The sequence below is a fragment of the Pleurodeles waltl genome, chromosome 11 (genome assembly GCF_031143425.1).
Source record: "Pleurodeles waltl isolate 20211129_DDA chromosome 11, aPleWal1.hap1.20221129, whole genome shotgun sequence".
NCBI classification, from domain to species: Eukaryota; Metazoa; Chordata; class Amphibia; order Caudata; family Salamandridae; genus Pleurodeles; species Pleurodeles waltl.
Window position 1 is genome coordinate 1002580898 of NC_090450.1, and position 12613 is coordinate 1002593510.

General features: G+C 44.5%; 1 protein-coding gene across 2 annotated transcripts in view; it reads right to left on the reverse strand.

Annotated features, from left to right (window-relative positions):
- ADGRD1 (adhesion G protein-coupled receptor D1) overlaps nt 1–12613 on the reverse strand; it is a 634610-nt gene that overhangs the window by 430397 nt on the left and 191600 nt on the right. For both annotated transcript variants that reach the window (XM_069215354.1, XM_069215353.1), the window contains one exon: nt 12166–12307. In XM_069215354.1, the coding sequence (XP_069071455.1) occupies nt 12166–12307 (142 nt within the window). The remainder of the gene's footprint in view (nt 1–12165; nt 12308–12613) is intronic.

Below are 12613 nucleotides of genomic sequence, written 5' to 3' on the forward strand. Positions count from 1 at the left end.
AGCCCTGCAAGCCAGAGGCAACCAACTTGGGCTACCGTCTCTGAAACAGGGGTCTTCAAACTGGGTTTGGGGGGGCTAGGGGTCTCAAATAACCCGAAGCGGAGTGCAGGGGGGAAAGGCGCCAGGCTCTGGCCAAAAGTAGCATTATGCTGATAACAGGGCTTTGTTTTAAGCTGAAAAACATGAGAGGCAGTGAACCGCTCTGTCATGGGCCACCACCCATGTTTTGTCATTTATATCCAAGTTGGGAGTGTGTGTCAAAAGGGAAGGGACTCCAGATACTCTTTCAAAACCCCCACACCACCCCCACTTCTAATAATCACACTGTGAATATGTTTACCTGCCTCACCTGGATTGTAGGTTTGGCAAAAGTATTTGATTGCATTAAAAAAAAAAACAGAACCTATCTACAATGTTTAAATAAGTGTAGACATATTTAAACATTGACAATAGAATAATTTTGAAAAATTTGGAGGATGGCCCCAATATTTGTTTTTCCACACGGGGCGCAGCATTAGAACGTTTGAAGACCACTGCTGTAAAAACAAGTGCAGTATAGGCTGCAGGTGCTGCCCGGTGAGGGCCGCCAGCGTTCCTTCCTACCCCAGAGCATGTGTGCAGCAACCACCACCGCAACAACCACCACCACCTCCACCACCACCACTCTCGGTCTCTCTGCGCTAATACAGGAACATCTACAGTCCCCTAAAGTAGGAGAGACTCCTCCCCCAGCCCTTGGGGCTTCCAGAGCTTTCGGACCTCTCACCCCTCAGGTCTAGTCCCCAGCCCATCTGGGGTGGGGGGGAGGAGGAAGGGGAGGTTGTGGTGTTGTTATGTTAGCGTGATTTGTAAAGCGCTCGTTCACCAATCGGTTTAATGGTGCGGAGGACGGAACGGTGAGGATGGTGCTGAAGCTGAACGTTTAATTAGATGTCAGAGTGAATAACCAGGTTTTCAGCAATTTCTTGAACTTTTGATAACAGGTGGCAAGTCTAAGATCCTGGGGGAGGGAATTCCACACGTTAGGTGCAAAAACTGAGATACTGGCTCCCCCAGTCCTCTTCTTGTTAAATTTGGGGACCCACAAAGTTTAAATGTGAAGAGCACAGAGCGCAGATAGGAGTGTATTTCTAAATTTGTGAAGAAATGAAAGCCGGACATTTGTTGTTGAGAACTTTATGGGTGATGCAGTCTGTCTTGAAGATTGTTCTTTGGGCCACTGGTAACCAGTAAAGTTTTTTTCATCGGGGGGGGGGTAGTGTGGCACCAATTGGAGAGTTTATATCTCAGAAAATGAGGAGACATAAAATAATTTGAGGCCAGATGTACACACAGTCAGGTCACAAGTAGAGGGTATGAACTAGGTTTAATATCCCTTTGTGGTGGAAGGGGCGGGGCCACGGGGGTGAGGAGCACTGAGGGGAGTCCACTGTGTACTCCCCTCAGAGCGCCTGTGTGTTTGGCCGTCCGTCTCGGGATGGGCTGGAGAGAGCCTGCACATGCTCCCAGTCTGCCTAGGAGCGCCAAGCCAGGGCACTTCCAGCCAATCCTGATGTTGCTCTGAGCAGTATCAGGATTGGCCGCAGGGCAAGCTGGGAGCCTGTGACTGCCTGTTGTGAGACGGAGGAGAGGAGCGAGCTAAGTTTTTATTTTATTTTTTTAATTCATTTTTGAACTGCGCATGCATGGGCGAGGCCCACACTCGATACCAGATCAAAACAGAGAGAACACTGCAGGGGCATCAGACAGAAATACAACAGGCACCTCAGGGGGAAGGGAAGGGGGGGCACCTCAGCCGGATGAGTGCACGATGCCAGATCCACGAGGGGGCTCAATGCCCACTGTTCAATCCTGGGGAGAGCAAAGCCACAGTCTCTCAAGTCTCTACAGTGGGTGGTTTGCCCACTGTTCAATCCTGGGGAGTGCAAAGCCATAGTCTCTCAAGTCTCTCAAGTGGGTGGTTTGCCCACTGCATTATCCTGGGGAGTGCAAAGCCACAGTCTCTCAAGTGGATAACAGTCTCCACTGGTTCTGGAGGGGGACTGGTGCCCAGAGTGCTTCATCCTGTGAAGGACAGAGGTAGTGGATGCATGTCTCCACTGGTTCTAGAGGGGGACTGGTGCCCAGAGTGCTTCATCCAGTGAAGGACAGAGGTAGTGGATGCATGTCTCCACTGGTTCTAGAGGGGGACTGGTGCCCAGAGTGCATCACTCACCCCGTGACGGTCCCAGTTGCGTCAGTGCCCCTGCCGCTCATGGGCTAGCGGTGCTTGATTTAGCGGTGCCCTGTTCAGCGGTGCTTGATTTGACGGTGCCCTGTTCAGCGGTAGGCCTGTGATAAAGACTCCAGGCCGAGGCAAACCCCAACATCCCCACCCACTGAGGTCAGCGCAGGCCCGCAGGCCCCGCCCAGACCGCAGCCAGGATGAAGGCGCAGAATGCAGTGAGCGGTACCCACAAAACGTGATCTGGCGAGGAGGCAGGTGTGATTAATATAGATCAACGGGGGGCTGTCATAGCAATGCATCATTTATATAGCGCCCATCTGTCCCTAGCATGGCCTCATGGCACTGGAGATGGTTTGTGTGTTCCTACGTGCACTGGGTTCAACATACTCTCAGGTTTTGTGTGTGGCAACAGCCTGCATGTCATTGGCTCTTCAGGTGTACATGGTTCCCTGGTCCCTTGGAGGTAACAGGGCCCATGGGCCCAGAGGTAGTTGTAAGTGATATATAAGAGCATCTAGGATGTGATGTTATGATTCTCGGCTTCAAGAGTGATTCTAGAGTGTTTCAGAGTGATTCTAGAGTGAGTAAGACTGATTCTAGAGGGACTCATTACCAACTGTGCTGCAGCATCTGTTTATTCAGTTTTTGGCAGTTTTATATAGCGCAAACTCAACCCAAAGGTACTGGAGCACTTTACATGAGCACCAGTTGCATTACACGAGGACGCGCCCATTTTCACGGCTCGTGGAGATTAAGGGCTGATTGATAGTTTAGCGGACGGGACTCTCTGTAACCACAGTGATGGATATCCTGTCCGCTGAAATGTAGGTCCCATAGGATGAAATGAGATTCAAATTTCGGCAGACCAGATATCCGTCACCGCCGTGACAGAGTAACCCGCCAAACTCTAAATCAGGCCCTTAGTGATTTGCCCAGGATCACAGGATGTCGAGCTGCTGCTGAAACTCAAACCAGGTTCCCCAGTTCCAAAGCTGTCAGCTCTGTCCATAATGTCACATCCTCTCCCCTTACTCTTTGGTGGTAACTGTCCCAATTGTTAATTTTCATATGTGCGCTTATATCACTAGTTAACTTGCAGACACAACATAGACCTGTAAGTTTTACACCAAAAGAGAGTGCCCGCTATCGCTCAGTTACACCAGTGGTGAAATGAGAAGAACGCATACTCGTGTAAAATTATATGATGATGGCGACAACCAAAGGGCAGAATAAGATTAGTGATAAGAGTAAAACCTGCGCAAAATAATGAAGGCAGAGAAGTGATTACTAAATGTAAAAAAGAAGTGATTGATATAAACCAACGACACGTAATTCATAGACATCAGACATGGTTAATCAAAACTCAGAGGCAACTGTTAGATTTCCTTAAGTTCCTATTGATTGATTTCTATCTATCTATCTATCCATCCATCGATCTGTCTATCTATCCATCTATATTCACTGAAAAAACAAATGCTAGAGGAATGTTATAGTTTTGTGAAAATGTCATGTAAAATATAACATTTTAAAACCACTGATATTCACCAGTTATGGCTCCAGTAACTATAACGATGTAATGTTAGATGCTGCAGTGATGTAATCAATGACATCATAGACCATTTCATGTGTGATGTAACATGTGAGGTAATACTTCCACATATTGCATCCATAGAACCAACCACCAAGGGTCCCTGCAGAAGAGCATACAACTCCCATTCGGACCGTTAATTAATGGTAAGCTCTCCCGGGGTCATAGATTCAATGACCCAGGAAACTTACTGCGAGTTAAAAAAAAAAATTGCTGGAAGGCCTGCAGCCTCCACAACATTAAAACTAAATCCTGGGTGTACCACTGCCCCTTGTATGGGCACCACCATCATCAAACAATATATATTTAAAAATCCCTTGCAGTGCATTATGGGGCACTCCTTGCTGGAGTAGTGAATAATAAGTAAGCGGCTTGTGAAGCTAATTCATTATTCCTTTTTATATATTTTTTTGGTCTTCTAGTCCCACGCAGGACTTTGCACTTTTACACTTTCAGGGGGGAGGTTTGAGGCCTGACACACCTGCGACCCCAGTTTGACAAATATTCAAAAAACTTCCCAAAGAAAAAGTCATCGACCTCAACTTCTTCATGGAAAGTGTTGGGGCAATCCGTGAAGTGGCAGCTAAGATAATTGGGGGGGTTTGGGGGGGGGGGGGGCATACCGCAATTTCCCCATCCAATTTTCCATTGAAAAATTGAACAGTGATACTGCGAAAGCAGCTGAACCGAATTACACCAAATTTGGCAGATAGCTATGTCAAGAAAGATTGTGTTTTAGGGTTGAGCCCACAAGCGCTCCATCCCTGTTGTAATCTCCCTTTGGGGTTGTAACCACACCCATGTCACTCCTGTCACTTCCATTGGTTTGTGGGCGTGCCTTTTTAAAATCTGCTTGTTTTCATTCGTGAAAGGCATTCATACGTCATGCCTTTTCCGGTGTTTAGCCCTCCTCGAGCGCATCGGCCAACTACTGAAAACTTACGAGGCTCAATGTTTTTCAGCCTGGTTTCGGTACTACTTTATCATTTTATTTTCCACGCAGCACGATTGCGCTGGGTTTTGAATAGCACGATCGCGCTCAGTTTTTTGTTTTCAATTTCAGCACGATCGCTCTGCGTTTTACATAGCGCAATCGTGCTAATTTTTTTTCTTTCTATTTGTGTGGCAAGAAAAGTCTGGTTAGGAGTTTACAACGCTAATAGCTCTAACTCGAGCAAATGCGAGATGCTTTTGAGTAATTTATGTTCAAAAACATTGTAAATCTGGATGGTTGGGTTTACAGGAGGCTCGCAAGGGTCCAGCAATCATGCAACTTCAAATAATGATGCAATCTGATTGGCAGAGGGAACTTTTTTTTACCATCAGCTGCCTTGCATGCGTGGGAGTGAAAGGCTCCTGTGACCTTCCACAGGATTGGGTGGCCGCAACAGAAAGAGAAATGTTGCAGGCACCATTTCAGGATATGGAGACTATAAAAATAAGGTAAAGGGGGCAGGATGGGGACACCCTGACCCCCCTGGACCATGTAGGGCTCAGCCCACTGGCTCAGCCTAACTTGAAGTTGCTGTAAAAATTAAAAAGGATCTGCACAAGTTTTTAGTGATTTTCTGTTTGGTTGGGTCAGGCTACAGCTAAGTGTTTTGCAATAGTGTTTAAGTCATTAGCATGTTTTATTTTTTGTGTGACTACAAAGGCTGAAGATCTATTGTGAGTGACCCCATGTTGATTACTTTAAAGCAGGGTAAAATGGTTTTATGTGGTATTTATGCATGCTTCCCACAGTTTTTATTAACATGAAAACACTGGCACTCATTGTCACCACAGATGGCATCCACCTGATCAAGGACAGGGAAGACACTGCTGCCGTCATCTTACTAGACATAGTCACCTCATTTGACACAGTTTCACACCCTGTCCTCATTCAACTCCTTCACAAAGCTGGCATACAGTCACGACCTGTGCTGCATCCGCTCCTTCCTAAGAGACCACAACCAGTCAATCAGGCACCACCAGCTTCACCTGCAGAGATGCCCAAAGATTACGCTCTTCCACACCTTCATGGCTCCTCTCGCCGGCATGATGGGTTCCCATCACATCAGTGTCATGTCCTATGCAAAAGACACCGATCTCATCCTCTCCTTCTCTGACAACACACCTGGCTCCAGGACCGGCTTCATTTCTGGAATGTTGAAAGTCACCAGATTGATGAAAAACAACTATGTATTACTCAACACAGAGGAAACGTAAACAGCACTCTTCAGCGAAGACACATCACTATGGAACTCTGTCTTATGGTCTACGGAACTCAGCGACCCAAGCTAAGGGCATCGGCATAGCACTTGACAACCAGCTCACCATGACCAACAAGTGAATGCAGTCACCAACTCCTGCTTAAATATCCTGCAAAAAAAACAAATAAATCTTCAGGTGGCTACCGGTCAACATAGACAGACCTGTCCCCCAGGAAACTGGACTACAGCAGGACTCTCTTGTCATAATCAACCCCAACTGATCAGAAGAATTCAGGCCATCCAAAGTGAGACTGCCTCCCTGCGCTCACATCACCACGCACCTCAAAGATCTTTGCTGGTTCCCCATCCACAAACATGCACTCTTAAAACTCCTTACACACCCATACAAAGCACTGCCCTACCGACCTCAACAATCAGATCAATTTTCACACACCCATCAGACAAATCCGCTCAGCCTACTTACCGATATCCCCCACACAAGTAGAACCAGAGCCAGTGGTTGTTCTTTCTCCTGGAGCTTGAAACGACCTATCCTACTAACCCCCCACCACACACACACACAGACACGCAAATCTGAGAATCCTCCTCAGTACTTCACCTAGGTGTGACACAGACTCAGCCTAGTCAGTACCTGCTTACCAGAATACCATCCCATGTGAGTCGTGCATGGGCGTTCTGCCGTGGAGCGCGTTACATACTGCAATTGTGAGCCCTGAAGAAGTCCGTTTGGACGAAATGCGTTGGCTATGATGGATTAGATATTGTCATTGTGGATAAATAAAGAACACAAAGTTTTCATAAGAACTCTATTGAATTATGTGATTTTTGAAGAAATGTGATAATTTTGTGGATATCAATGGCTGTGCTGGGTCTCCTTTTCAATGTTATGAGCCCATGGCTATTTGAGGTCTAGGGGGTTGGCCCTCACGACCCGTGCACCGAAAAGTGCCATAAATTGCATATATACAATAAAGGAAGAAGGTGCGGTTTCAATTCACCTTGATCCCCATTTTTTTTTTAAGAATATAGAATATATATATATATAATGTCCCAAATTAATAAAACCCCACACTTCCACTCACATTTCTACCCTGCTGCTTTCATGTGCACATTCACATCTGAAAGCTCGTTTAGTTCAGTTTTCTCTTCACGAAAGGCTTTAAATTCAATAGCTCCTAGCCCAAGAAATTGCTGTTTAGTAGAACCCCGCTTTTGCTTGAATACAAAATGTTAGCGCTCTAGTTGTTCATTAGGACTCAGTGGAGGCGCTGCAGTTGGTTCCTAGGGCCTTAACTAACGAACGGCTGCTGGTGCAGCAAGTACAGGTTTCACTCTGCATGTCAGCATGTATTGAAAAGGATGGAAAATACGTGATAACTCCTGGAAATTATGGCCTCATTGTAGCTTTCTAGAGCACTAACCATAATTTCTATGACTAAAAGCAACCTCCCATTCTGTTCAATTACTGAGGTATCCTCTGTAAAAAAAAAAAATCCTTTCAGTTTTACAGCTTTGTATCCAACAAGATGGGGTTGATGTGTGCCACACTTTTGTCATAAATACATGAATGTCAGTGCTTTAGATGTTCATTAGAATTCTATGGTGACGCTGTAGTTGATCCGTAGGGACTTTAGTGACAGCAGCTGCTGGTGTTGAAAGTACGTTTCTCTCTGCATTTCAAAATGTTTAATTGACATGGTTGAGGTGTCCTCATGTTAACTTTCTAGACCAGTAGCCATCATTTCTAAGACAAAATAAACCCCCTCATTTTGCTCAGTTCTAAAGGAAATGCTTTCAGTTTTATAGCTTTGATTCCATCAAGATGGCATTCAGGTGCCCATCACTTTTGTCACAAGTGCAGAATTTTAGGGCTCTAATTGTATATAAGAGGACTGTGATGAACTGCAGTAGGACACTGGAAAGATGGGTAAGAGGTTCTGGCAATTTTTCAGCTCCTCATGGAAGCCATTAGCTAATCCTAAACTTAGAGATGTTGGCTGCACAAATGGCAATGACTCGTCAGCAGGGGGGTTGGCTTCAGGCAGCACAAGGGGGCTGGGCAGTGGCGTAGCGTGGGGGGTGCAGGGGGGGCCGGCCGCACCGGGCGCAACATCTGGGGGGGGCGCGCTCGCGAGTGCTAAAATCCACGGGTTAGGGGGCGCAAATTACTTGCCTTGCCCCGGGTGCTGACAACCCACGCTACGCCACTGGGACTGGGTGTACGCTCAACTTTGAGTATAATCAAAAACACACAGAGAGTGAGTGATAAAAACAAAGATTAAAGTGACGTTACAGTTACGTATGGCAAAAAGATCTTAGCTTCCATTAAAAACTCCCCAGAAATTACACTACTTCTACTCTACGCACAAACATGTACAAATAACGACTCTGTGCTGCGTATGACTAGAGGCGTTTAGTAACAATTTTCTTTTTTTGAAATGATGTAAGAGTTTATGGAGTAAATGATGAATGATGTCATTTAACATGTTCTGAGTGGTAGAATTTGTCAGATAATAAGCAGTGCATGAAGGGTGCAAGTGATTGTTAGTTCACTTAACTATGACTTGCATTTTTCTAGCGTATATCAGTATTTTTTTTATTTTCTAAACCTTAGTACTTATCTCATGTGAGCATATCACCATAACAGTACTTTGCCTCTTGTTGAGTGAATATAAACATATATTTATGTTGAGAAGACTTCTTATTGAATATCTGTAGTAGTTTTTAGCCGTGTTTTATAGAAAAGATAACTTTGACTTATTGCTCCAAATTCAGTCATGAATTAATTTTCAGGATATGTGACTTCCATAAACAAATAAAGTTAAATGGATTGTTAACGCAGCATTTCATCTTATTTTTTTTTTATTTTTAAATCAAAAAGGAGCATATTGTAGAGGGAAAGATAATTCATCTGAGTACAATAAACCATACCGCCTGCTTGCCCACCTAACGGCTACACAACACTTTCACCCCAAATTAATCGTTGTGTCTGAGATCAGTTCAATTCGATACTCACTCATAGCTATAGATAGTTCAATTCATTCCTGATCGTAGTGAGTAAAGAAGAAGTGGGATAACAGGAAATAAGTAAGAAAAGGTTGATGAAAAGATATGAAACAGAAGGAAAAATACATTGTTAATTATACTGCAGTGCGGCTTATATACTAGCAGAGAACCATAGCAGCTATAGCCGTGGAGTTAGCTGTTTATGCGCCTAAGACTGCCATAGGGGCCTCGCTATAAATTTGCTCATAACAATATTATGGATCCCCAGTTACCATCATATTTGACATCCAGTATACAGTGAGACTACGGAATTGTTGACTTAGTTGGTTTACACATAATACAGGTTTGTGAATTCTTATTCCAACAAATACAAGAATGAAAAGTATCAACCGGGACCAACTGAGATACATCACACAAACTGGACCACAACAAGCGATTTCTTCTATTTGGTGCCGATAAAAAAGTGCTTTCCCAATGGCCGTGCTTCTCTCAGAGCAATGACCAGCACATCTCTGAAGTTCATCCTTGCAGGACCCTCATTGCTGCAAGCACCTATCAACGAGTCCCCACATGTGTGAAAATAAATCTTGTAAACGCAGCACCCTGTTCGCAAAAAGGGACCCTGTCCCACATTGCACTTTATTTCCATGCTATGTTTTGTTAAATTATTTTTAGTGTCTATGTTTCACAAAAGAAAAGCACATTTTAGAGCACGTTTTCAATTTCTTTACAGTTCACTTTGCATATAAACTTTGACTCATTATCATACACGTTGTTGCATAAAACACATTTTAAATAGTAGCCCATTATCGGATGACTCTGAAATGCTCCTTATTTGCGTATAGAGTACTGATCTCAATCTATAAATCATGTCATGAGAAACAAGCATTTGCAATGCAACAGGTCTCGCATTTCTCCGAGTTAGAGCTATTAGCAGTTGTAAACTCCCAACCGGACTTTTCTTGCCACATTGAATGGGAAAAAACAGCGCGATCGCGCAGCTACAGTTTACTTTTAATTAAACCTATTGGCAAAAGCTCAATTATCTACGTAACCGGCAAAAGTGCAATTAACTATGTAACAGGGTCGATGTCGTGGAAAGCGCTCAACTTCTGCCAAGCGAGATCGTGCTGCGAACAAAAGATAAAAAGTAGTCCACAAAACTGGACGGAAAACAGCAGCCTCGTATGTTTTCAGTACTTGGTCGATGCGCTCGAGGAGGGCTAGCCACCGGAAAAGGCATGACGTATGCATGCAATTCACTAATGAAAGCAAGCAGATTTTAACAGGCAAGCCCACGAACCAATGAAAGACACTGACGTGACATGAACGGGGCTCCGAGCCCTTTTCTAACTACTACAGCGTCTCACAAGTGATATGCATGCGCAAGCGAATGCTAGGCAGGCTCAACCCTAAAAATGCATAACTAGTAATGTGTAATATGCCTCTATATTGCCATCTTGGGGTTCTGGTGACCTTTATAAACCAATTGGCCCTTTTCTTATTTAATGAAATTCCATTCAAACTTTTTTTTATACATCAGTCTACGATACAAAGAAAACCTCAACCCGTGGTCCCAAATATCAAGAGAAAGGTGCTGAGAAATTGTCCCGTTTGAAAAAGACCAGTTCATTGGTCGATCGCGTTATCTCATTAATTCATTCAAAGCTGCATCTGAATATCTTCCCTCCAATATAACCACTTTTCCAGACATAGATAGGAACGCGGAATCTGTTGTTAATATCATCTGTTCGTTTACAAACAATAAAGCAATTGCCAGTGGCCCCAGGCTCGCAAATGAATTAACAGATAGCTCACAGAGGTGACTGTTAAATATTAATGAGATTAACTTTTAAGGGGAAGAATGTAATAAACATGATTGGTGGAAATCTATCAGGCAACAGTACATACAAGGCAGAAGTTATCAGCAGATAAGCAGCGCTCGTTATTACAGAGCAATTAGAAATAATATATTGATACCAATGAGAAATGAACATGACCTCAACTGTAAAATGTCAGTAGATATCAGTCAGAAGCAATGAGTAGCTATTGATCCTGGTACCGTGGTATACACCAGTCACAGATGATGGGCAGCTATTCTGCTGGTGTGACGAGTTCTGTACAGGCCCAACAAGGGGGGAGGGGCACTTTCAGGTGCAATTAATCTGCACAAAATGTTGTAATTTGTGAACAAGTTATCCCAGAGCAGGAATCACAGGATATACTGATATACAGAAATGAGGTGCACTGCAAATTAAAAGTGTGGAGGGGGGGCTAAAAACGAATTGATTTGCTAATAACTTTGGCGTACTTTCACAGATCTGCACAACACTTGGCAAACACACAGCATTTTCAGATTAATTTTGAGTTCACACAAATCTGTCGAGGGGACAGAGTTTACAAGGGTCAGAAGTGTGCTCATTTGCCTGCAATTTGTTTAAAACAATTTTTAGTACTTGAAAAAAAAAATCACAGCCAAAACCCCATGTCAGCACTTTGTATCACACAGGATTCAACAACGATATACCTGGTGTCCTCCCTGCATGAGCCCCTCCCGCCCCCCCAGAACTCCCCTGACAAAGGATGTACTGCACACACAGTTGCACATAAGGCAAAGCTCATTACAGCAGCACCCTATGAACAAGACTGAAAGCCTATCCAGTCATCAGCTTGTGTCCTCACAGATGGCAAACAATGAATCAGAAAGTCAACAATCGAAAAAAATGCACAAGCGGTCTGACATACTCAGTGTGCGATCAATCGAGGCAGCGTTAAAAATTAATAACCTGTTGTTGGTATCACTTCCTGTTTGCTTGCTGATCAATAATACATCATCTGCCAGCATTAAATAGACACAGTGTGTAAAACAGCTGTCAGGCTGGGATTAGTATTTGGCAGTCACTCAGGTTGAAGAAGAAAGCCACAGAGGAAGTGCCTGGAGCCAAACAAAATGGCCGCCACTGGAGCGGATTTTCAACATTTCTAAGAAGTCATGTAGGTTTATAGAGAAATGTGAATATTACCCAAGCGCCCTGTGCCTCAGGGAGGCCGGTAAAGGTAAAACATCATAGTCACACGTCTGTACACCAAGCTGCACGGTACTAGCTCTCACGCGTACGCGCGGTACTTACCAAGACGTGGGCCAGATGTATGGTGACCACCGGAGTCCCCGAGACGTTCTGAGACAGGGTTGGCCGAGGGTCCACCTTCAAGGAGATGAGGTGGCTGGTGGCAATGATCGCGTGGTCCTTGTATTCCCAAGCCCCCGCAATCCTGAAATGGGACAATATGAGGAGTGAGTGACGGGGGTGCATCTGAACCGGTCAAATACAGTTAATGCGAGTTAGACATCGCCACCAGTGAGCGGCTAACTAACTGTCCAATGGGAAAATCGAAGAGATTTGAGAGGGGGAGCTGGCCCTTACTGGCTGATAGGGCAGTGGAAGGGTAAGTTGTGTCATGAAAGCATGTGTCTGGCTTTGACCCAGCACTACAAGCCTTTCAAAGGCAAGCCCAACACTCACCCAGCCTTACATGCACAGACAATCATGTCACCAAGATACATATTATAGGAACAGA